We start from the raw sequence: 26,585 nt of genomic DNA, 5'->3' as shown, positions 1-26,585 counted from the left end.
GATTCTTAAAATAACCCTGCGTTTGAAAAGATGCAAGGGGCTGATTTGGAGGGAATTGGTTTCCCTATGGACAGTATTTTAGCCAAAGTCAAAGTATTGAAATTCACTTGAAGAGATTTGTGCAAGCAATGCTAGTCGCCGCTGATGTAGCCTGAAGCCTTCAGCATAGATATGCAGAGAAACACAGAGGCCTGGACTGGTAAGGTTCTCATTGAAAAGTGTTCAATTCATTCAAGCACTGAGACTGAAAGATGCTTGGTGCTCAATTTTTGGAAATGGGTTTTTGGCAGTCTCCCCCATGTATTTAGCCAAAGACCCTAGTGTCGACCATCAGACTGGTTTCTCGTGAATCAAAGTTGAGTTATATAAGAAACATATGCGATGGCTGGGAATCGAACCCAGTTGAAAAGATGCAAGGGCTGAATTGGTTGGGATGGGTTTTCAGCGGTCTTCCCCTTGTACTTTAGCCAAAGACCCATGTGTGCACCATGTGCACCGTGTCTTCTCATGCGTGGAATTTCACTTAAAGATTTGTGTCAAACACGCTAGTTGCCGCTGATGTAGCCTGCAGTCTTCAGGAAAGATAGGGGGAGAGATACAGGCCTGAGCAATTTCCCAAGTCCCAGTTTTCCCTTTCCTCTCCTCGAATCCATGCCTCGCGTCTTAGTCTTGCCCACGGGAGATGATAGCGGAGGACTGTAGGAGGAGTACCGAGGAGATAGGAGTGGAAGCAACAGGCATTAAAGAAATTAGAAATCCTCTCCTCAGAGACCTGTCATTGCTAAGTCTAGCCGTGTGTCACTGATTTTAAACATCACTGTTGTCCAGCAGTGGCCAAGTAAGTAGGGGCTTGGACTGGGAATCGTAGGGGCGCCAGTTCAAGTCCCTGAACAGACTTGAAATATGGAAAGTGGACTGCTACTTGGAGAGGTCCCAGTTCACCTCCTAGGCCCTGCTGTGGTGCCCTTGAGCAAGGCACCGGACACCTCCAATCCCCCCTCCCCATTGCTCCCCGGGCGCTGCACAATAGTTGCCCACTGCTCCTAGTACTAGGATGGGTTAAATGCAGAGGACCAATTTCACTGTGTGTGCTCTGCTGTGTGCATGTATGTGATTAATAAAGAGGGTTTCATCCTCTGATTCTATCTATATACAATCCCTGGACGATACATCAGTGTATCCTCACTCATTGCTCCTCCTGCGAGCCTCCTTGATCCTCGATTCTCACCTCATGTCCTTCAACATGGCACACTGTTGATCAAGGAGTAGAAAAGTCGAGGAGGCTAACATTAGAGAATTGTGAAACGGCTCATGTTGGTAACTTTTAAGAAAAACATGTGTTATCAGAGTGTGGAACTAGATAGACGTGATTAAATATAATAAATCCTCGATATTAATGCACTGTGTATTTCTCCAAGCATGAGCTTACTTTTGGCGTGACTGTTTTCAACTTGGCAGCCACAAATGTTGTCATTTAGCGACTAACATGAAATGCATTGGGTCTAAAGAGAGACAATTTGAGAATGGATTGAAGGATAGCCCCTTGAGAAGTAGCATTTCATTTTAGAGGGGTTCCTAAAACATAAATAAAAAAATTATAAAAACACATGCAGACAGTTGCATAGGGAAGAGGTTATGGATCTTACAGAAAGAGGAAGGTTATTCCAATCCAAAGGAGCTTTTTTTTAAATGACGTGCATCCCACCTCTTTGAAAATTCTTGGGACAAAGAAAAAGGGATGTTGCATAGTATGTCTCAGTGGATAGAAAGATCTAAATGGAACAAAAAGCTCTTTCAGATAAGAGCCCTTGGACACATACAGTATATAGATAAACCTTATTAAATGAAAGTGTCTTCTAGATTGAGGTTGCAGCCAATTAATTGATTCATAGATGGAACAGTGATGAGTTCTGTATGGACACCTCAGCAAAAATTCAATCTGTAACAATCAGGTACTGTTGGGATTTGAACCCAGGATTGAGGATCAGAAAGGCACTCAGACCAACTAAGAGACATCGCCTTGTCTTTTAGTAGAAGAGCGTTCTACTCGTTCCATGGGCACCATGCCTAGCATGTCGCTGACTGTAGAAAACATTCACAAAAGTAGACACTGCATAACCCTTTAGTGACCTGGAGTGGAACTACATTATTACAAAGAGACGTCCTCATGGTGAAAGCAGAGATTCTGAGCAAGGGTCAGAGGAAAACATGGACTAAGAAGTTTGGATGTGGTTGAAATGCACGTGATTTCAGTAGAGATATAGTCTCAGTAGGCATAATAAACAACTGAGCTGAAGCGTTTGTATGCGTCACTGCTCCCCTCTCATATTTAATTTGATCTTTTCATTCCAGTTGTCAAAATCAGATTGCCTCGTATATCTTATTGTTTAGTCCAGGGGTGTCCAAACTATGTCCCGGGGGCCAAATGTGGCCCGTGGTCCATTCTGAACCGACCCTCAGCAAATTCTAAAAGTATAATGAAATATGGCCCACACTTGAAACTTGTGTTTGTCTTATATTGCACTTCTTTAATATATATTTAAACATATATTACGCAGTAGTAATCACGTGTTAGTAAGCCCAATGTGTTTAAATGAATTCAGTCAATTAAAGTTGAAAACCTTTTCTAAACCTAATTTGATGAGAAAAACCTTGAAACCTTGAAAAAGACCAATGACTTATTTACATAACAAGCTTGAAATATACTCTTCATATTTACCCGTATTATAATTAATCTGAGGCTTCTGTTTTAAGGAATGAGCTAACTAAATAAATGAAACCCTACGGAGAGCTGTGATGTGAGCTGTAAAGCATATTCAAGAATCAACAATAATTTACATACGTTTGATTGATTTAGCTAACTTATAACTTAACTAGTATGTGTATGTGGCCCTCAGTGAGAAAAGTGTGGACACCCCTGATGTAGAAGATGAACTGGTAGAGGCGCTGCTGGGATTTGAACCCAGGATCTCCTGTTTACAAGATAGGGGCTTTGACCAGCTAAGCCACAGCACCTTCTATAGCTTTTGCTCTTAATCCTTAGGATGAATGCTATCAACACTGGTTCTGAAGTGTGCTGCTTAAAACTAAGAAGGATGCCTCATTCATCTTTTTTATTTAGTCTCTTCATAATTTTGATTTGGATTGACAAAAACAAACTGAAATTGTAGTTTAATTTGAAAATTAAAACAATGTATGTAGTTTCTGAGGAGGCACCGTTAAACCAACTGTATGAAGCATTGATTACAGTAATACAGACAGGTAAGCGTGTAATGTAGGAACTGATCTGACAAAGCACTGCTAGGTTTGAACAAAAGACAGTGAGACATCTTTCAATACTGAAGATCCAAGAGCTTCTGAAAGGGGAGGAAGTGTTCCATTGACTGATGCTGTATCATCACAAATGCACAACGCACTAATTTCTTTCATTTTATCAGCAATTTTGGTCCAATGGAGGGTTTCACAGATTGGTGGGTAGGTGCTGGATTCTTCATGGGTCATTGCTCTCCAGTGTAGCTCCTGGTGGCAGAGCTTTTTGCTGGGAGGCGACAGTTCTAAGCACTGCACCATTGTGCTGCTCCCTGCAATCATAACCACTATGTCATGTTTAATACGCTGAAATATTACTCTGCATCTACATTTATCTTCTTTAATATGTCACACTCTGTTGGCATCATCACCTTTAACCACTTCAGATTGAACCTGACTCCTTTGTTTTCAAGGTGTTCTAACAACTGTGATTTCACATATTCTAAAAAATATTTGGGTTGCTTCATAATACATCTATTCATTTTCCACATTTCTATTTGATAGTAACAGCATCCAAAACCTCCAGGGACAGATTTGTTCCTACCAAGACAGCATCACTTTTGCTAGCTCTCTCTGTAATTGTTAACCCCTCTGTGCTCTGACAGTAAATCATAGATGTGTACTTGTTACTCACTCTATTAAAGCAAGCTTCTGTCTTATTCAGGAGGTCGTAATGACTTTTTGTACACGACCAATCAGTTATTTTGGCCACTTAACAGAAGTCCAATTCAGACTGTATAATGGTCTTTTAAAGTTAAGCAATGTTAGCCAAAAGGTAACAACAGAAAGTAGTATTAGCATTCACTTTTAGTTTTGTAGTTTCTGTGGCAGTTTGATGATGAAGGTTCAAGGATTTGTATTGTCATGTTCACAGTAGCGACAGTGTAGTTATGGCAATGAAAATCTTCCTAGTATTTACTCTGTCTGTTTCAGTTTTGTTTACACTCCTGTGGTGTGTCTTTAGCAGCTAAATGCTAACTGTGTGTGTCCTTTGGTGCTTGGCAGGCTGTGTACATTGAGTTTTTTTAGACAGTTCTCTATTAAAAGCAGCATCAATAACCCTTCAAGTTCTTAAGGGCTGAAAGAATGAACCAAGCAATTAATTTAGGGACTTTAAAACCAACTAAAAGAGGGTAAAACTGCGATTAGAGCTGTGGATTCTGTCACTCAAAGTGACACTTTTTTCAAAAATATAAATACTGATACATGAATTATTAAAATGTTGAGCACCTTACATTACTAACATTGGCACTTTGATTAGAAGTGTGGGCCACTCTTAGCAGAACATCAACTTCTGTTTCATCTCAACCTGGTTAGTATCGTAAGAAAAGCCTTTTTCTGAGTACTGACTCATCAAAATGATAGCAGCTTATTTTTTATTGTGCAAGGTACCAGCTAGTGGAGAGCAAGCAAGGCCTTTAGAAAACACTTCACATGCATCCTTACGTTAGAAAAAAAACGAACAGGTGCTGACGCAATAGCAGCTTCCTGGCTCCTGTTGATACAGCCCCTTACGTTTTTCACTCTGAGAACTGTACACTATAACCAATACAACACCAAGCATGAGGTTCGAAAGCAAATCTAAAATGTGTGCCCTTTGAAAACATTCACTGCCAGTTTATTGGATGTCAGACCCTTGTCAGTGGTATCCAGGTGGCCTTAAATCACTTATACTGTTTCAGCTTGTAATGAACGTTGTTGACGTTTCAATACCTTTCACATCATTAACTCATTTACTATGGCTGCTGTTGAGAGACTCTCCTCCCATCAGTCTCACCTCTCTGAGCCACAGCTCTGGCAGAAAGGACGCAGCGATGGTCAAAGTCTCCCACAGGACTCTTTACCTCATCGTCCTCACCATCTCCTGTGCAGACAGCTGTAGTGGCAGCTTATTCTCTTGAAGCACTCGGCCTTCTTCCACTCCTCTGCAACAGGGCTCTCCTGCCCGGTGGATAGAAATTCAGCGATGCAAGGGAATGAGGAGGATTTTCCCCTACAATGATTCTTGTTAATCCTTGCCTTAGGGAATGTTTCGAGACAATACCATTGGCTAAATGTTTCAGTGCTGCAAATATTAAAACATGGTTCCAGTCCCAAGTTTGAGGACTGGTTTGCAGGAATCTGAAGTAAAAAAACTATATTTTCTGCTTGTAAATTCCCAAGACTGAGAAGAAATGTTTTCAATTCAAAGCAATGCCTCCTTTTTGACTGTTCAGTCACTTGTATAGATTGTAAAGATTCACAACGGAGTGATAACACATGTGAGATTTATCACAGAATGCATCCCTGATAAAAGAAGAGAAGAAGGAAAGACAAAGACTCTGGCACTTAGAAACAAATTTAAGCCTTTATTGGAATGTTGCAAGGCATTAAATACACAAATCCCATTCTTTTAATAATTTGGCATTTCATTATAAAAAACTTCTAGTCTAACAATACTGGTCTGACAGTCGTTCTTATTTGTTTTCATCTTTATAGCTCTTCTCTTCTCTTTCACTGCATCACAGAGGTGGAATCCTGACATAGTGAAAGCAGATAGGAATTAAAAGTACTGTATGAGGAATTAAAGGGGAGACAGCAATGAGACGTGGAGAATAATAGACACCTACTCAAACTCAAGAAAATACTGCGTGTCAAAGCTGCATCGTGGGTTAAAACAGTCTTTCGATGATAATGATATCAATTCATTTTTTACCCCTGATTTCCCAAGTTTTACATATAAAAAACGTTTGTATGAAATATAAACAAGCTCTTGCCATGATACACAGACATGTGCAGAAAATAAAAGCAGACAATAATATGTTCTAAACTTGTCAATGGTCTCAAGAGTCGTGGGATCTTGCCTGGACTCATGTTTGATAAACATAAATAATGTGTTCTGCTGTCAGGAAATTACTTTCAATATTTTTGTCAACATGCAAGGACTGACGGAAAGACTGAGGCCATCTTTATCATAAACTTTATCATCATCCCTCACTGCATGTTGCGCAACAGATCCAAAATGCTTTTGGCTTTACCAACCATTTTCCCTCATTTTGACAAGAAAAAACAAACGGAAAGAAAGAAAATAGGAACATTCACAATACATTTCCAGCCGGTCTGTGTTTGGTCTGGTCTCTCTTTTTTTTTTTTAATATTCTGCATTCTCGTCCCACACATCCAGAGCTGAACAAGTAATCAAAAGCACCTCCTGAGCCTGTCCTTGCACCGCCTAACTCCCCCCCAGCTCACCCAGAGTTAAGACATGACTCCGAACACGGGGTTGTGGCGGCAGATGCTCGGCCCGATCTCTTCGTAGTCCTTCTTGGTGTGGCACACCTGGTAGAACTCAGGCTGTGGAGATGGGAAGAGCAAGGTGAGCACAGAGGGAACATCATTTAAAAAGCTGCATGATCTGCATATGTATTTTCTGCAGGTGTTGTTGTTTTACTTTGCTTAGGCCTGGAGGTTATTTTATTTATTAAAAACAAAATGCTGCTGAGGGAAAAGTGTCTTTGCCCTGCAGGATCTTCTCAGCAGATATATATCGGATGGCAGATGTTTTTGGAAAGCAAATGTTAGTGTTACATTTAAATCTTGTTTTTTTCTACAGAAGCATACAGGTTGGCTCTGTAAGTATATGTTGCTCTCTTGGCGGAAAAAAAGGTACAGATAAGATGGAAAATTGCTTAACTTAACATAAAAACACCGGACTGAATTTAAAGTTAAGGTATGCTAAAGGTCAGGCACCTTAATTATAACGATTGGAACTTTAAATTCATTTCTCATTCAAATAACTTCCACTTCCCAAGTCTATTTTCTTTTCTTTGTTTTATGACAGCCCCCGACATCAGCCAGAGAAGAGAGATATCTCTACATATAGCCTTCCATCAATCTATTGCTTTCATACAGCTGGCATTAGCATGATGAGGAGGAGAACAGATCTGTTCATTTCAGTTAGAGAGCAACCCTGGAACAGCATTCAAAGTTAAACAGGGCTCAACTTTTGTTAGAACACAATGTGTGGTAACCAGGCAACGCACAGCGGCGGCCAATCATACACATTGTGTCCGCCCACACAGAGGCCTGAACGCTAAAGGAGGATTTCTGAATACAGCTAACAATACAATCTCACAATACCTTTGAGATGATGGTTGATTAGAAAAACAATAATGGTGATATAAATAATAAAGCAACTGTGTTGTAACACGCAGGGATACAGAGCTGCAAAGTCCATCTGTATGGAAATGTAATGAATGGTTTACTGCCAATATTTTGGGACTTATCTATAAATCAAACTGAACTGTAAATGAAGACTTTGGTTTTGGGAGCTGTTAATATAGGGCATAAAGCCTCCTGACTGAGAAACCTGAGAGCTCCTAAAAAGAGCAATTATTGTTATCAGGGAACAGTTCTGTTCAATTCTAACATCAATTAGCCTTTTGTGAATCAACTGTCAGAAGCCTTTGCTCGGTCATATTTCCTGCTGCTAAAATGATCAGCTTCACTCACGCAAATAAATAACCCATTGGGGGGGGAGGGAATGAAGACTGAACAAAAGAAGTGCATGCCCTTCCATGTCCCAGCAGATGAGAGCCATGGAGAGTCTGAGAGCGGATGTGATGTAACGGGAGCATGTTTGAAATTGAAATACTTACAGTTGATGCTAACATTGATCCACCAAACCACACTGCATATCTCTGCATATGGTGAGTGATGACTTGGACATCGATTGGTTTGGGCTGTGGACAGAGAGAAGAGTTAGGCATCAGTCACGCTACAGATACAGGATGACAGGACAGTGGATTCATGTAAAGGCATTTTAAAGACATGCCATTTTGAATCATAAAGACTGTCCATGTTTTACAGATATTATTAAAGTATGTGCTTTACAGGAGTCACAGTTTCCCTGTTTCACTTCTGTGTGCTGGGGATATGGTAACTGTCATGATACAGAGAACCTGCAGGCAAAGAGATACAGCCTGTTTTATTAGAGCATATTATACAGCATATTGTTCGAAGATCACACCATGTGTATAAGATCTGAGAAAAGTAAAAAGAGTTTACTTAATGCAATCTGAACAGTGGGATCTGCATTCATCACCATCAATAACAAACAATAGAACTAAACGTGCTTGCAGGATATTTAAGGTAAACAAATAAAACACAGACGAGATTTTTTTTTTTTACTTCTGAGGCTAATGGTTAGAAATGGGTCTAGTTGAGTGTTTAACCTGAGGAGTGGAGATTCCACAACAAAACTATTCTCTGATTTCCTGCGCTCTTTCTCGTTAAGTCTACGGGAAAAGTGTTTTTGGGCCCACAACGTGTTTCAAAGCCAGCACTGATCCTGGGGTCTTGGAGCTAAAAGCTCATGTTAATGGGGTCAGGTGCCAGGGAGTTACATGTTAATGCTTTCAAGCTCTCTTCGGTAATAGTTAGTATTAGGCAAAGGTTAAATGTATATATATGCCCAAATGTGATTTCATCCAGAAGTCATTCTGTGTTTCAGATCACACCCCCTGAAATGACCAGTGAAATTCGGCAGGTTTTCTACTTGTTTGGTGGACTCAGATTGACTCCGTTGGCTTCCTCTATGCCCGAGGAGGAGTTACAGATGCAAGTCAGCGCAGCCTCGGGCTGGAGGACATTAAACATCTCACCAAGATGAATCACAGCGGCTGCCTTCACAGTTTGACAGAGTGAGGAGAAGGCAGAGGGAGCAGCTATACTTCTGCCCTGAGGGTGAAACACTTCAAGTGCATTCCATCTTAACACTCCCTGGTAAAACATTTGCAATTGAAATCAACTAATCTAAATTCAATACACATCTGTGGCAACAATAATTGTCGTAGGAAAGGACATAAACTTTAAAGACACTTTCCCTCAGTTTCCCTCCTCACAGTAATTGTGTTTTGTCGAGCAGTATCGATCTGCTGCGTATGAATTAAAGCGTTCTCTCACCTTGAGCTTGCCTCCACTCAGTTCCTCACTCATCTTCAGCCGGGCGTCCACCGACCGCTTCAGGTCTCTCTGCAGACGCCGGCCGAAGTCCCTGAACATGGTGGAGCCTCCTGACAGAACCACGTTCTGCGGGAGGAAAGGGATGGGGATTACACAGCTGCAGGATGAGAAGCACTTAACCGGTGGACCTGCAGCTGGCTGCTGGCCAACCCGTCTGAGACAACACCCTCTGCTGTGTGTGTGGGGGGTGGAATGGCCACAACTCAGTGAGGGGAGATATTACTTGATGAACACAGAAACGCATCAATCACACTCACTCCTTTTTAGATTTCAGTCTCTACTCGGCCGTTAAATTAACTACAGCAAGCTGGGGTATCGTCACAAAATAGTAGGAGACCAAGCTCCACACCTACTCACTACCAGAAAAGGCAATTTATCACTTTAGACATATGAATTTTAATACAAGCAAAAATGATGGTGCAGACTCTTAACATTCAAGTAACATTCAAGCACTTTTCAGGTACTTATAATGTGCAATAATCAACATTTCAGAACCTTTATCGTAAATAATGAAATAAATGATCCAATAAATAGAGGTTGAAATAAAGCTAACAGAATTCCTTTAGAATGATTTTATACCTAGCAGTCAATGCAGATTTTACTTTCTATTTTAAAAGGTGTTAATATCATCTTTGATTTTATTTATTTATTTATTAATGGTTAATATGAGTGATTGTGTATATGAAAAGAACTGATTGTGTACCTATTCCTGACCTTAAATTTAAGCATTTTCCAAAGACTTTGTAGGAACTCTGAACTATGTAAAAACGCTGCTACAAATAATGCAGGAAAGCTGTTGGATGTTCTAAACTGCCTGGATATGAACAGAGAAACATGAAAGTTGTCCCTGTTTGTCAGCTGTCAGGCCTGAATGTTAGGTAAGACTCAGAATCAGGTTTATTGCCAAGTGGGTTCACACATATGAGGAATTTGGCTTGGTGTACCTATAATATTTAATCTGGATATACAAAAGAACTACGTGGAGTATAGTATGGCCAAGTACTAAGTATAATAAAACATGTGCAATATTGTTATGGAAACTGAATGAGGCAGCTTGTGTAAACATTTGGAGGGCTGTGCAGAACGGGCCACACTAAAGGTCTCATTATTTCAGGTGTTGACAGAGCAGGTCACAACAGCAGTTGTTCACAGTGATTTGTGACAAACCTGTTACCATGGTGACTGTGAGCTTACCTTATAGAGAGGACGCCTGACGTCTATGGGGCAGTTCTGAATGACCTCGTCCACAACTTCAGAGATAGGCTGGGTGAAGTCAGGGTTGGCAAACTGGGATCAGAGGAGAGCAGAGAACATGTGAGGCTGTGCAGGGAGTTTAATGATCCAGTGCCGTGTGTGAGGCCCTCAGTTCTTATGAGCAGCTGCTGTAAAAGCACATCTGGGATGCACAGTAATGTTGGTAATGGACATTGGAATGCTAAAGGACATGGAAACTGCATTATTTTGTACAAGCTCTTTCTTTTATTTTGTTACATTTGTTGGCCAGTAATTATCTGTTTAGGAGGTCAAGTTAAAGTCCATTCAATAGGCCTAGCCAACAGTACACAGCTGTGTTGCAGTGATGCCCTTATGTATGTCCAAGTGCGCCACACGCACGCACGCACGCACACACACAGAGGTTGATAAGCTAAGTAAAGGTGGGGACATTATAAATGTTGTGTGTTTCCTGCTTGGATTCACACAGCACTAACCTCTGGGTGGAAGAAGATCTCGGGCCCCAGGAAGCGCTCGTAGCCCACATCGATCATGAACTCTTTCTTGCTGACGGAGTTGATGCCGGTGTACTGCTTGATCCACTTGGAGCCATCTGTGTCATACTTGTTGAACTCTTTGACTAGATCTGGGCACACGTAGCTGAAGCGCTCCTGGTGGGAAAGAGAATGAGCAAAGGTGTATGATCCGCCTCAGCATGGCAAAAATAAAACACCCTGCATCACATTTGCAGCGGACATGTGGCTAAATTTACCTCGACAAAGTCATTTAACTGGTTTGCAAGTTGCGTTATTGCTTGTCAGCAACATAACAAAACAATGGGCTCTTTTTAATAAAGGTTGAAGGAATAGTGTTGCATGAGTTATTTTGGAAAGGATACAAATATCTGGCAATAATGACATTATTTTGTATTTATTGAAACCGACTTGGTGGAGTTCTGTTCTCTCCAAAGTAAAGGTCCATTCAGAAGCTATAGTTGCATTACAGCCTTTTTATTTCCTCCTGCTGTGCACACACGTTTGTTTGGGTTAGAACTGTCCTCTTCTATCTATGTCAACAGGTGGTACCACTTTACAATAAGACTACCCTTATAAAGGTTTACGAATAGTTTGTAATTCATTTATTAATTAGGTTGTGAACACTTTCTTCCCTTAATAAGTTTTTATAAGACAAGAGATAAACAGGGCAGCTGTGACCGGTGGGGAGAATCAACTCAGTGAACAACAGATACCAACGATGCTGGATGATGAAGAAGATGAAGAAAGCTAGGTAGCCAATATAAGGCTTAGTCATCTTGCCAAATAGTGAGCCTGTGTTGATGTATGAAAACTATGTTAGAGCTGGTTTATAAATGGTTATTAATGGTTAATAAAGTGTTCAAACCCTAATTAATAACCTGATTATAAACCCTTTATAAAAAGTGGTACCAACAGGTAATACCATGGTGAATGGACTGGGTTTATATACATTGTGTTGTAATGCAAGAGTGACAGTGAGAGGAGGGACTGCTTCTTTTGTTGCTTGGCTGATGTATTCTACTGCTAGTTGGGAAGTTAAAAAAAATATATTGAAATTGAAAACTTAAGTTAAGAGTGTAATTGATTTTGTAATAGTGAATATGAATGGGCAACGTGACAGTGTAGTGGAATCAGAGAAGTCACAGGCCAGATTTGCAGTAAGCGTGGTCCACATTGTGATACAGCAGTGGAATACATTTCCAGACATGATTGGCAATATGCACAACGTGCATCCCCTCGATGGTAATGCTAATTATTTGAATTCACATTATTTTTTTGTTTGTCTGTCTCGGGGTAATGAAGGATCGTCTTTGACATGGAGAACAAAGTCTTGGATAACAAGCTATTTAATAAACATTGGTGATTTGTGGGGAATTGAGATGAATCGCTAAATGTGCTGACTGACAGCAGGAACAACAATAACAGAAGAAATGGCATTTACATAAAGTTATAAATAAGTGTGACCTGTGAAGAATGGGGGATACAATTGTTTATAGTTTTGCATAATCTCAGTTTGGGGAACTGTGCTAATTATATAAAAGTACACAAACAAAGCCAAACAAAAGAGGGGGGATTGAAGGAAACCAGCTGCAGGTGACAGGCAGAGCGATGCTGCCCCCTGCTGTTCTCAAGCAACACAACAATGATGGCTACAGATAAAATAGACCTGAGCAGAACTTTATCTGCATTATCCATTGTTATCCTCAAACTCCACACAAACAAATATCAAGCTGAAATCTGACACCCATAACTTGTGTTTTTTTTATGACCGGCTTTATATATCAATTTCAATTCAATAGGTCGTGTGTTATTCTATGCCCAGCAGCAAGAATGCATACAAATATAACCAAAATTCAAATCTACTTCATGTCATCTACTTCAAGCCCTAGATAAGCTAGATAACGTGTCATATTTATGGATGACATACATAAAAAACAATTCTCCGAAAGCATGTAAGTAAAAAAGATATATATATATACAATATTTTAACCACCTTCAGTTTTGATTTCATCATATCCTATTCTAACCCATGTTGCTGGTGTGGCCAATGTAACGAATTATACATGTAACAGGATAACGCAATCAGGATACAAAAAAAGGTAACTGTATTCCCTTACCGTGACATAAAACAGATGTTATCACATTACTGTAACATTTGTAAAAATTGGGGATAACTAGCAGGATCACAATGTTAGTAAAAAGATATACTGTAGCTAAAAAGAGCATATAGTGTGTGTAGTGAAGGATCAGGTGTTCTCTCTCCTCTGTCTTCTGCTCTGTAGGCTGATACTTTAACAGTGAATCTATACGCCTACTGCCTGAATCTGCTTTATGGTTTCAATTTCTTAGGTGCATTTGTTCTGTTTTTAATTCAGCAGGTGAACTACAGCTCCGGAATAAATGTAGAGGCCAGTGCAGCACCATCAGTTTCTCTGGTTTTATTATTTATAGGTATGTCTTTGAGTTCAATGATTTATTTATTTATTATTGTATTCTCCAAACTACTGACAACATTTCTCTGTGTTGGAATTCAACAGACACTGGAATGTCTGCCATACATGTAGAGATCAAGATTTAAGAAACATGTGAAGAAGACGAAGATGAAGATTCAACTTGTGGAGTGGTCTCTTAATTTTTTCGAGAGCTGTATGTGTTCATAAAATAGTGTGTGTGAGCTTAACTGTGTGTATTACACTGAATTTTCTGTAGTCAAATGTTCTGTAGTAATTGCAATAGAATGCAAGTAAATCTCCCAACCCTGGATATCAGTATTTTACTCATGGAGTCTGTTCACCTTGATATTGGTCTTTCAGGCCACAGTGTAAGCAGAATATTCAAACATACACACATCAGAGGGGCCAGCAAGATCGTCTGTGTCGGAGTTTACTGAACTGTTGTGACCCCAGAGGGCAATGCGTTGTATCCCATTGCTGACGCATGGAATTCCTAATGTGGCTGCAGCCAGCTCCTCAGCAGAGGAAGAGGCTGAGAGGAAGTGTAGTGAACATTTACCTTGACAGCCTTGGCTGTCTCCAGCGACTGCTCCGGGGGGATGCCAACCTCCCTCTCCCTCAGGAGCTGCTGGGTGAAGTAGGTGATGTCTCGTCCTGCGATGGGAATGTGCTTTATACAGCTGCCAATGACGTAGCCTTCAGCCTGAGACACAGACAGGAAGAGGATTAGAAAGAGCTCATTTCGTGTCATACAGCTGTTATAGTTTGATACTCCACAACCAGGTCTGGTCACTGCGAGGCCTTTTATATATCCCCATACTGTGGAGTTTGGCTGCTTCTGCTCAGCAGTGGCTACACACATGCTGACTCAGTCACTCAGCCTCCAAATGTTTTCTGCAAGCACATTTCCTAAAGCTGAGTAATTCCTGCCGGCCTCTGAAACACTGTGGCCTACTTTCAGACATCAAAACGATCCTGTTACTGAGCAAGTACACACACAGGTGGAACAGTCTTAAAACCTTTCAAATAAAACTTAACCTAGTTAAGGTTAACTGTGAGTCGTTTAAACATGGAGGGAATTAACACAAAATCCAATGATACTGCTGTTCTATACAAATCTAAACATAAATGACCTTGACGATCAAAAATTAAATCAGTAAAGAAAGAAATGGATCTCTAAAATGGTTATACCTAGTCACTGTCTTGTTTTTTAATATAGATATACATTTTTAACCTAAATTGCTCTAACAATATACTTTTTTTATTTGGAAGTCTTTCTCGTCATCGGGCATTTTTTTTCTTTACATTTGACAGTGGTTTTCAAATGAAGTTTGAACATTCTGTGTTCATATTTCATGCCATTACCCTAACATTAAATCCTTGAACAAAACCACTATTTTATTAAATAAACATATTCATCAAAATAAAGTCAGTCTTCTTTTCTGAAAAGAACTCATTTTGTCAACATAAATACATGTAGACAGCAGGCCAATTCAATAAGGCATGAAATAATAACCGCGCCTTAATGAAGTACTTTCAAATGATTCTGTTAGAGCTTGAATAGATGTTGTTGTTATTGTGGTTCTTGTAGTGAAAAGCATACCACTGTAAACAACTTCAAGACAACTTGAGTACTATAAAAGCAAACTTGTATAGTTGTTATACTTTGTGTGCTGTTGAACTGCAGGGGAAATGTTGTTTTTGAAAAACTAAATGCCAACAAATATGCATTAGAGCACCATATTTGTTTGGATACAAACACGTTGTGAATTTTGATAATAGTTGATATATTATCTTTGACAATGACTGTTGAGTATGATGCTAATCATATGAGAGCAGCCTAATCTTTATCTGAAACTGTGAACAAACTAGGGCTGAACGATTAATTGCATTTGCGATAATATCTCGATATGACAAAACGAGATTTTCCAACCGCAAAGGCTGCGATTTGACTGGTCACGTGACTTGCGAGCGAGCCGAGCAGAGCCGAGCGAAGCCGAGCAGGCAGGGAAAGAAGTCAACGCTGCGCTTGAACCTGTTGCACAATGGCCTCAGGCTCGTCAGAAGAGGGCACGGCTGGAAGTTTGGTACCAAAGAGGGGCGGCACGTCAGTTGTGTGGAATTATTTTGGCTTTAAAAAGGAAGATGCTGCGCAACGTCAGGTATTGTGCAGAACGTGCCTCGCTACTGTTGCTACCTCACGAGGTTCACGATTGTAATCACGATTGATTTATTGCTTGTGTTTGTTGAACAATACATGTGAAGAGGACCTTGAAAAAATAATCGCATATTAAATCGCAATTGCAATATTGAGGAAAAAAATCGCAATTAGATTATTTTCTAAAATCGTTCAGCCCTAGAACAAACAATGGTGTTGGAGCCAAAATGCTATTTAGCCTGAGTAGCCTTGAGCACTTCCGGCTATTGTCACATGGGTGTGGTTTGTATAGATCACCTGTTGCATGCTGGGGCTTAATGACAGAGGGTGAGCTAGAACCAATTTATTTTCTGTTGAACGTTTTTGTTCTACTCAAGTATATTAAACATGATCAAATCAAACAAAACTGAATGGACATTTTTATCAAACACTTCACAGTACAAAGCTTGGCTTAGCCTCTTGGCGAGCCAAATTTAAATGGGGATCTGGCCGCCATAAATGGCTTTAAAAATAAAAACATCATTTAAATGTTGATTGTGAATGTCAATGTTAACTTCTACCTTTTCTTTACAGCCTAAACTAGCCAGGCTCATCAGCGTTGATCTTTGAGAGCTACACTATTTGCGAGCATTCCCTGGAGCTGTGTGATTTGGAGAGTGTGTGTCTGTGGATGTGTAAACCCACCACAGGGATGACGTGGGTGACTCCGTCCCCGCTGTCGATGACGGTGCCTGTCAGCGTCCTCTCTCCCACCTGTCTGGACGTCCAGGAGGCTGCCAGAGCCAGCACAGCCTGACACACACACACACACACTTAATATCCTGGCTGTATACTCACATGTAAACATGCCACGAATATTCTGTAACACATTCTGGGTATTTCTACACCAGAATGTGAATATTCACACTGTGAAACATTTTTGTGTACGCAACTATTTTAATGTTGGAAAATACTCAATCCTGAATATTTGAATTTGAAGATGATACTGTTGAAAATTCTGACACGTCATAGAACAACATTAAAACAATCATATTGTACCCATTGTGGTAGATAGAGTGAAGACACAAAACAAAATCAAAAAACACCAACCATAAAACAAACGGGCCATTATCAGGGATCGTACAAATTAAACTGACTTTTGAATGAAACAGTACGAGTATCAGAATTATAAATCATATGACAGAAATAACCAAAAGTTCTACATGCATTTCCCTGCTATACATCTCTCACCTGCACAGCGATGTACAGCCCAGGTACGTTGAAGGACTCAAACATGATCTCAGCTGTGTACTCTCTGTTCTCCGGTGTGTTCAGAGGAGGCTCCGTCTGCAGACACAGACATACAGTTACATGATGATTAAATACTTCTCTCATTGTGAGAAGAAGAAAACTAAAAATTATGATGACCGGATTGTTTCATTTAAAAAAATGAAAGAAAGAAATATGTATCAGCTAAAAAAAGAGTATACATGTGACTGTTGCTTGGAGGAGCAATGCGTGCTTAACTTAACTAACTTTGAAATGTCTTAGACTTAGAATCTGTTTAAACGTAGAACTTTCTTAAGCCTCTTACCAGCAGGAAGTAGTGGTCCTCGGGCTCAGCCCTGAGGTACTTAAAGATGATCTGCTCCATGAAGCGCTCCATCAGGTCCCAGTCCTCCACTATGCCATGACGGATGGGCCACTGTTGGCATAAGGATTTAAAAATCAAAACTCTGCACTGAGAAGCAACGGCAGCAAAAAAGCACAAACATAAGACACAAAAACAGCACTTGTTGGTGCTTTAACAACACACTGCTTTGCATCTCATTAACTTTTCCGATTTGATTAAACTTCCTGTCTACATGATTCAACCTGTGTTTTGAGGGATCACTGCACTGTTGACCTTTAAACCTCTGAAGCCAAAAAGCTGCACTGTAGTCCACAAATGTGTGTTAATACTTGTATATCTGCACAAAGGTTGTACCGGTAGATACATATGAGCCCTAAAATTCTTCCCTTTTTATATATATAACAGGTCCATCAGCATGTGTGACAGTCTCTTCCAGATGGCAGATTAACCCCAACAACAATGTCTAAAATGCACAGCATGTCAGTAATCTGATGAAGTCATGCAGCTGTTATATCAGTGTCAGCAGTTGCCTTCCTGCACAATACTTTGGCTCTGTTCCAAAAGGCATACCAGCATACTTTATAGTAAGTATGACGTCAACTGAGCTTGTAGTGAGTTTGAACTGCAGTAGGTTTTTTGTTTATGGACTTTGTGTATGTGACTGTGAGGCAGATGTTTACATTACGTATCGCTTGTATATAATAATTACTTATGGCAAGTATAGTTAAGAGGAAAACAAGGAGTCTCACATATATGATGAGCTGTACAAAACATATTGAATGCTAAAATATTACATATATAATTGAAATTTAAGGAGGTAAGGATGAGATTGGTAGTCATGTGATGCAGATTAAAACGTATTGCTTCAGTATATATATTTACACATATATATCGGTACATTTACTTACGTGTGTGTATGTATTCACATATTTGTATATGACTATTGACATAATGATTTACACAATATTATCATATGTGTACTATTAACATGATCAGGTTATTTGATAAATGTCACGTTTATAACTGGTATATAAATAACCGTGCAATTGGAAGTCAATGAAATTGCAACTTCAGAATGCCACTGCCAACTTCAAGTCACAGAGGACAGCAAAACGTTGTTCCAGAAAATAATGTCAGCCTGATTGAAAGCATCTTTCTCTATATCATCTCTCTGACACACCTGACTGTAATAAACAAAAACAAGCTGATTGCTGAGATAGCAGGTACATTTACATTACCTGCTTCATTTTACAGTGAGAAGTTTCACAAGATGTGCTAAGCCCCCTCTATTCCTTTGTATCTTACATTGTAGACATGTGTATGCTTTTCTATGTGACAAGAATAATGTGTGGTGGTTTGTTGTACAGAAGTGGGACACAGTTCTGGATAACTGGGACAGCTAAAGGGAACAGAGCCATTGTTGATGCTAATAGCGGCCCCTGTGCCATCACTACTCGTGTCTGCTGTGAGGGACCCACTGCCTGAGTGTGCTGCTGCTGAACCTTTTATCTTTTATTACATGCCTGGAGTCCCAGACAACCAGGAATAATGCATCGCTATAGAACATATACTGGATTTAAAGTTATGTTGGATAAAGTCTTATCTTCATCTTATCTCTATGCTATTCCATATAGCGTTATATGCAGTACCCAGTAGTTCCTACATTTCAATTCACCCATATATTCAAATCCACATCCTTTAATACACCAGAGTGTTGCAGAAATACAGATAGTTATTGGTCAATACACATTAAATGTATACGAGATTGAAAACCTTATTTGACTAGTGCAAGTCTCTCCCCTAATCTGCTTCTTGTGGACGACTCACTAAATGCATAACAGCTATGATGGATATAACGGTTGTCTTAAAAAAAAGCAAATCAAACATTTGCTTTGCCATTCCCTTCTGTGGGCGTGCTGAGCTGTCGGGGTGACGTACCTTAGTGGAGTATGAGGGCTTGTCTACTGCTTCATCTCCAATGTAGAAATCCAAGTCATCCACCCCCTTCATCATCCTCCGCTGGGCCTGGTCTCCAACCTTGGCCGACTCTTTGATGGCAATACCTGACAGGAAAATAGAGAACTCAGTATAGAGCAGCAGAGAGGATAAGCTCTCTTACAACTGTGTGTTCATTTTATTGATCAATAACGATCTTAAGCAGTTTATAATTGCATATTCAAACAAATATTTGTATTAAGGACCTAGGTTAAGAGATGGATCTAAAGTATTACTAACCAAAGAGTGGTTAAATAGAGGTTGTTTTCAACAATAACAAAGTCTTTAAAATATAATGCAATGTGATGATGAGGGAAATGCACATTTGACTTGATCCAACATGATCTTGACATGTCAAAAGAATTGTTTGGTTTTTTTTAGATCTACTAACAACATAAAGGTCAAGCAGGGACACTGGGAATCAATAACCATGTCATGTTTTATTTTGATCTAGTTCATATGTGCTACAGCCCATTTTAAATGTAGTTGTAATGCCATTATTATTGTTGTTATACTTTCAGAAGTATGTGGAGGTATGTATTGTACATTACAAGACAACAAAAAATCAGAAACAATTTAAAATCCAGGTTTAATATTGGACTTGAAGGTGACCTAATTCACTTGTGTCAAGAGTTTCTTTTTGAATAATGTCTTTCTCTTTAAAGATGCATCATGGTTATTGTAGTGTCACTGCTTGGTGTGAGGGGGAATATATTGAAATACTCACATGATGGAACGATGAACTGCGGCTCTGTGTTTCCTGCATAACCCAGTTTGGTGTAACTGCAAGAGAGAAACATCACATTTTATTATAGAGGATAGAAAAACTCCCACCTGCTCAACTTTCCTGCATACATTTGTATGCAGGAAAGTTGACTTGGGTAAAGATTGTTTTAGCCTTCCATCTGCTATGCTATCGTTTTGATCAATGCCATCACTGTCCTCTGGCGGGCTGGTCAGGGGCCAAAAGTGGCAGTAGCTCTGGAGTTTGCTAATGGGAGGCCATTAAAAGAGCCATTCATGTAGTATTGGAAAACTGAACACTATTCATATTTATCCTGCGGGGGGGGGGGGGGGATCATTGTACATAAACTGACCATCCTTAACATTAACTAGCTGTGACTGCAATACAGTTCTACATCGCTTCTTTTCAATGCAAGAAAACGAATATGATTTAGACACATTTCCATCCCCATGTTCAAATAACAGTTAGTGAGACACTTTCATCCTGAGCATCTGAGACTTTCTCTGCTCGGTACAAACAGTGTTTTGTGGGGCACATGCTAACCAGATGTAGACCTGACTGGGTTAGGCCCAGACAGGACTACCATACTTCCTGCGTACATGGCCCAGGGGACTGATAGAGGACACTGCTGACGACTGCCAAAACAATGTGGGCATAATAGGCCACATCCTGGTCATAATAGTGCTTCTTTGATTTCAAGTTTCTTTTAAAAACAGAAGCAGAACATCAGCCCCTCAAGAATACAAGGGAGTGTTGCGATTCTAATCTTAAATGGGTTTAATACCAGTTGTAACAATTAACAAATGTCCTGTGCAGTGTGTAAGATCTGCATGAGTAATATTTAACAAAGTTTTTGATTAAGCATGTAAGCTATATTTTGTGTCCTGGACACACATCAAAGGCTTTTTTTCCTGGAAACCAAACCATAATGGACAGGAAACGGTGATTTTGACTGTTTTATGCAGAGGAGACAATAAACTTTTGTGTAAAATAACTATAGAAAGGAAGCATAAATATTGAATGGGTTCAATCCATTTCATTTTTACGGGATTTGGAATTTCCGAGTCATTCATTTCAACTGGAGCACCGTCTTACTCTGAAAGAAGAATCTCACTAACCCCCGACTCAAAAATCAGATAGCTGCTCTGCGCATCATTTACCAGAAAGCTGTATTTATATACAGCCTATTAGCACTTATGTCTCATTGTCCTACACACAGAACTGTGTAACGTTTATCCTTCAACATGTTGCTTGTGTATATGAGCATTGCAAAGAAAGTTAACCTGACAAGAAGATGGTTTTCCAATTTGTTTTACCACTGAGTGTCTCTTGATTAAATAAAAACAATTAAACGGAGCTGGATCATTCTCTGGACACTCACAACCTTCATGCATTTCTTGCTTTCCTATGTCAAATAAGGTCACACTACTCCACCACTTCCCCAATTGTCCACGTCACAGCGTGGTGTGTGGAAAAAGGTATATTATCTAATCTGACAATTCTGCTATCTGCTAGGCACACTGAAAAACCAACAGAGCTGCCAATGTTGATTTTCTGAAGGTAGAGCCAGGAGAAAGAACTCAATGGGAAGCGTCAATAGATAAAAATACCTCAGAAACCAGGAAGAAATAGTTGCTGGGTCCTAAATGTGCAGATCACTAAAAATAAAAGCCCATCTATTTCAATTTGTTCACTTCTAAGGTCTAAATGCATACTGCCTGGTAGCATGGGGAAGTTATCCCACTTATGACTAACTCTCCTGAAGTTCTCTGGGTTTGACAGAGGCGTGTCTGCAGGAGTCGGGTCACTGCTACTCTGTTCATTGATGTAATGAATGTCCACTTTAACATGGCATTAATCATCTTATCTCATTTTGGGATACATTTATTTTTATGCATGCTTTTTTATTACTATTATTATTATTATTATTACTATTATTATTATTAATAATAATAATAATAGTAATAATAAAAAACAAGGACATCTGTTCAGTGATAAAAATAGTGCATGACAGTTAGAAAAACACGTTTTAAATACTTAACATTACTGCTTGGTGTCCGGGTTTCTTTGAAATATGTATTGTTTTGTTTTATAACGGATTGGTTTAATTAAAATGTATCATTAAAAACCTTATTCATTTTTTACCTGCAGAATGTTGAGCAATAGTGAAACTACTTTCTAATTTAACTGACAAAAAGCTTATAAAACAATGAATATGTTTTTGTTTTTGTAGCCTCATGTGTCATTGCAAAGCTTATTTGTAATAAAGTAGAAGAAAAACAGACAGGCACAACAGCTGATGGTTGGGCTGAGGGTTTCAGAGTCTTGCAGTTACGCTGTTAACACCTTCATACCAAAGAGCAGTCCCAGCTTGTCTCCCTTTACCTGCCTCGACAAGTTACAGAACAGCAGTCTGAGGGGGACGTTACGCACAAGACAGCAGGAGCATGCGGCTGGGTGGAGAGTTACTCCACCCAGCCGTTTGAGTGCACTAAACTGCAACACCTGACATGTGTTTCTGCTAAAGAAGTCTTTATGTGCCAAGATTAGGTATCAACTGTGAAGTTATTTTCAAACTTTTTTAAAAATCAATTAATCGGTGTGAGGCATTGAATGAAGAACAAAAGGTCTTAATACTCTGAATATTTTCTAGCTTCCTCACTTCTCTATGACACGACACTGACTATAGATAGAGATTCAGGGTGTCATATTGGCCTTTGGAAAACACTGACCAATACCTTTCACTATTTTATATCGCTTAAGCGAGAACACAATGGACAATGAAAATATTTGCTAATAGCAGCGCTACACAAATCTCAACCTAGAAAACCTAACCCACATTACCTACATCTGGATGTGAGTGGGGATTTTTGTTGCATGGTCAAGTAAGCTATTCTAATAATAGCATCCGAGCTGCTTAAAACACTGATGTGTCAAAGGAAGTGGAGTTGTCACTGTTTGGACATCTTGACTCAGAAACAGCTGTTGGACTCTGGCAGCACTTTATAACATTTGCCCATTCTTCATTGATAGTGTAACTTAAGTGTCATGATTCTAAGGCTTGGCCAGAATGTAGAAGCCATCTGCTTGATGAGAAGAAACTAGCGCAGGCCAACCTAATTTCTAGCTGCACTTTTTGCTGTCCCAGTGCAGATCAGAAGCAGCAGTCTGGTTAACAGCCTGGAGGGGGGGGTGGGGGGTGAAAGGTATGCAATGAGAGGAGTAAAGAGTTCAAGCCCCTACATGCAGGCAATGCAAACCACTTTTATCCCCCAAAACTAACTGAGCATACCGATCATACTTTAGTTGGAAAAATGTCGGCATTGGTTAAAAGGCATTTCTCTTCATCAAACTGAGGATAGCTCAAAAGTATACAATGACTGTTGTGTGGATGCATAACAAAACAAATACAACTCAAGAAGTTCTTTCAAATGTCTAACAGCGTTTAAAGATTCAAAATCAGAGGTGACGCTCTCCTATTACCAAAAACAGGGAAGGAAGTATGCACAGCGATCAATACAAACACTGCAGACAGCTGAGAGAACATATAGCCTCGTATTGCTCAAAGTGCCCTTAAAACATCTGCTGCTTCAGCATATTCTTATAACGTAACCACAGTTGACACAATTCATGAAAGAATATAATCGGTAGCCGGGCAAATAATAGAAATTGGAGAAGGTAATCAAAAAAGCATGCTCTGATGCCGAGAAACGACCATATATGGACTAAAAAGCGTGAATGAGGAAGTGTTGGCTGGATAGGAAGTAGTATTGCGCATGCTCAAATCCAGACTAGAGCCAAAAGCTTTCTGAAAGAGCTAAAGTCACGGATATCTTTACGGGACATGATGATTGTTGGAAATCTGGCAAAATAAAATTCAACGTTAGACTATTCTGGCCATAAAGTTATCCCTGTTCAAAATGAATGAAAGAACAGTGATTTAGCATAACGTTACACTGGGCTCTTCCAGGGAAGAAAAACATACCCACAGTGATGGAACCCTGCTCATGATGACACTAGCTAACCAACAGGAAGACGGACATGAAAAATACACGGTTAAAGTGGACGCCAATTACCCGACTGCGCTTGTCTTAAATGCAACCGGGAGAGAGTATTAACATGTAATTGTTAGCCGTTCGTTGGCATATTAGCTTGCTGGCTAGCTGTCGGCATATCCACAGACAGACACACACCCAGTTGCTGCTGCTGCTGCTGCTGCTGACACTGACAGTCTCACTCAGCCTCTCAGTGACACCGAGCCCTCTGTTCGCGGTTCGGTTTGAACAGCTTACCCTGTGCCGCAGTCGACAACACACGCCGGTAACCGTGAAGCCATCTCTCCCCTGGTCTCTGCTGCTTGGGAACGTTTAAAGTTGATGGAAAGCAGGCTGTGTCGGCTGGAAGATATGCAAAGCCGTCCACAGGCGGAACCCCGAGCCCGCACAGTGCCGTTTCAACTTCCGCACTCGGCCTCTGGCAGGCAGGGAGCGAGGCAAGATGGCGGAGGCCGGGTAGAGCGACGCAGGCAGGTCTGTGCAGCTGTCAATCATCGAGAGAGTAGGCGGGATCAGTTTACATCTGCATGAAGTGATGGGTGAATTATAATATCCCTGTATTAATACAACCCCGCTTTGTTTAGTTTTCATTTCTGAATAAGCCAACTCACTTCAAAGGTTTTTGTCAGAGCTGTTATGTGCTTAAATTAGGCCAATATACTGACATACAATACATTTGATATTTATAAATATGAAGATGCATTAATGAAGATGTTATATTTGCATTTCGGGCATACATTTGAACAAAAAAGACAAAACATATAATTTTATGATTTATATTAAAGCAATTTAAACAATAACTTCTGCTGGATAAACATTATTATTATTATTATTATTATTATTATTATTATTATTATTATTATTATTATATGATATAATATATTATACTCTTTAGTTTAGAGTACTACTTCAGAACCCAATTATTATAAACAAAATACGCTATATCAAATGGCTATACTCCAGATCAGTTGGTGGCAGTAATCTCGAGTAAAGTTTAACTCCATCCTGGGTGAAGCAAAAGTATAGAAGCAAAACATTAAACTTGATCTGATAAATTGGCAAAAGATGCAGTGCAAAAATAAATAACAATACCCGTTCCACTTGGAAAGGGAGAAGGAAAATCCGTGATTTAAGAAGAAAGGTATGGACATGTGTCAGGGGATATCATAAATTACAGAAGTCAGTCAAAACAAAGATCTATAAATCACACTGGGTTAAATAGCACTATGTTTCTACTGCGGGAAGTGAGAGTAAAGAGTGGAGGTACTGTGGGAGTGGACATATGAACCAAGCAAAACCAGCTGCTCAAGTTTGTATAAAGAAATATAAATTGGCTGAGGCAACGTAAAATGACATGAACAGTGTACGCTTTATAGTCTATCCTCACTTTTAACCGTACTACGAAAACATAGTGTTTGTACCACTGTGACGTGTATGAGCACTTGCCAACTGCATAAACCTGTACAACAGCAGAGCTGTGACTGCAGAGAACTCCCCGCTGCATGGTGTTCTTGAGTTGCTCCTTTCTTACCCAGATTTCATTTTCAATAACCCTTCACTTATTTGTATTGTTCCGAAACTGTACCTTGTTCATTCAAATCTATTCTAAATTGTAATTTACTTGTTAATTTATAATGCGTATAGTATATTTTGCTAACTTTTAATGTTATTGGTTTACATTGTGTCAGTTGTTGGTTGGCATATCAAAGTATAATGACTTAAAGTCTGTATATGAACATTGTAGATACTATACATATTTCACTTTTAATATGTACATGTGTGGTATTGTCTCGTTTTTATTTGACTGTTTACAGTTTATACATAAATTTGCTGATTATGTTTATTTTATTTTTTATCATGTGCAATGTTTGTCTAAATGCTGCTGTGACTAATCATTTCCCAACTGGGATCAATAAAAGAATATCTTATCTTACTTCCATTTGTGGAATTGTTTGGATATAGAACGCTAGCTAAGTGCAGAAATAATCAACTCAATAAGATGAAGATCCTGTTTTTACATGTATATGGATGAAGAAGATCTGATTGGGTAGAATGAGCATGAGGTTATTGACTGACATGGGGACTGATGTTGGGGCTGCACTCCCTATTTTTTCTTTTGAGTGACAGCTATGAAAGGGGAAGACAGAGGGGATGACACGTGGCACATGGTCCGGGGCCGGATTCAAACCTGGGTCCACCACATGAGGAGCCACACCTGAGACATGGGCCGTTAGATCTACCAACAGAGCTATACATTGGCCCGTACCCAGAATTTCTTAACCCCTCCTGCCTTCATCTCTCAGCCTAAAACCCCAACGTCCTCATTCATTTAGACTAACATGTTATAAAATGATGCTGAGCAGACATACTATGTTCCCCTTGAATTCATTTAAGATGACAGAGGAAATATTATCATTTAAAATCACCACTTTCAAAAACAATAAACAGTCCTACACACAGCATCCAATGCGGTAAATACAGTAAATTCACATATCATAGCATTGTAA

The 26,585-nt window shown here is 39.7% G+C and overlaps 1 protein-coding gene and 1 non-coding gene across 3 annotated transcripts; both read right to left on the bottom strand.

Moving 5' to 3' along the window:
- Nucleotides 1-2,941: 2,941 nt before the first annotated feature.
- On the bottom strand, nt 2,942-3,015 carry trnat-ugu (transfer RNA threonine (anticodon UGU)). The gene has a single exon. It is a non-coding gene; the product is annotated as a tRNA-Thr (tRNA).
- Nucleotides 3,016-5,637: 2,622 nt separating this feature from the next.
- Nucleotides 5,638-24,562, bottom strand: LOC134867034 (actin-related protein 3-like). 2 transcript variants are annotated; one of them, XM_063887304.1, is made up of 13 exons: nt 24,316-24,562; nt 20,006-20,061; nt 19,222-19,346; nt 17,245-17,355; nt 16,902-16,997; nt 16,356-16,463; nt 14,073-14,216; nt 11,022-11,195; nt 10,507-10,599; nt 9,253-9,378; nt 7,947-8,030; nt 6,541-6,642; nt 5,638-5,826 (listed from the first exon to the last, which is right to left on the bottom strand). In XM_063887304.1, the coding sequence occupies exons 1-12, from the start codon at nt 24,357-24,359 to the stop codon at nt 6,547-6,549; spliced, it is 1,257 nt and encodes a 418-aa protein (XP_063743374.1). In that variant the 5' UTR covers nt 24,360-24,562; the 3' UTR covers nt 5,638-5,826; nt 6,541-6,546. The 2 variants fall into 2 exon arrangements, with proteins under 2 accessions (XP_063743374.1, XP_063743373.1); XM_063887303.1 differs by having other exon boundaries at nt 5,638-6,642.
- Between the last annotated feature and the right edge of the window lie 2,023 nt (nt 24,563-26,585).

Source organism: Eleginops maclovinus, chromosome 7, assembly GCF_036324505.1.
Source record: "Eleginops maclovinus isolate JMC-PN-2008 ecotype Puerto Natales chromosome 7, JC_Emac_rtc_rv5, whole genome shotgun sequence".
NCBI lineage: Eukaryota > Metazoa > Chordata > Actinopteri > Perciformes > Eleginopidae > Eleginops > Eleginops maclovinus.
The sequence above is the reverse complement of the archived record's forward strand: the minus strand, read 5'-3'. Positions and strand labels throughout refer to the sequence as shown.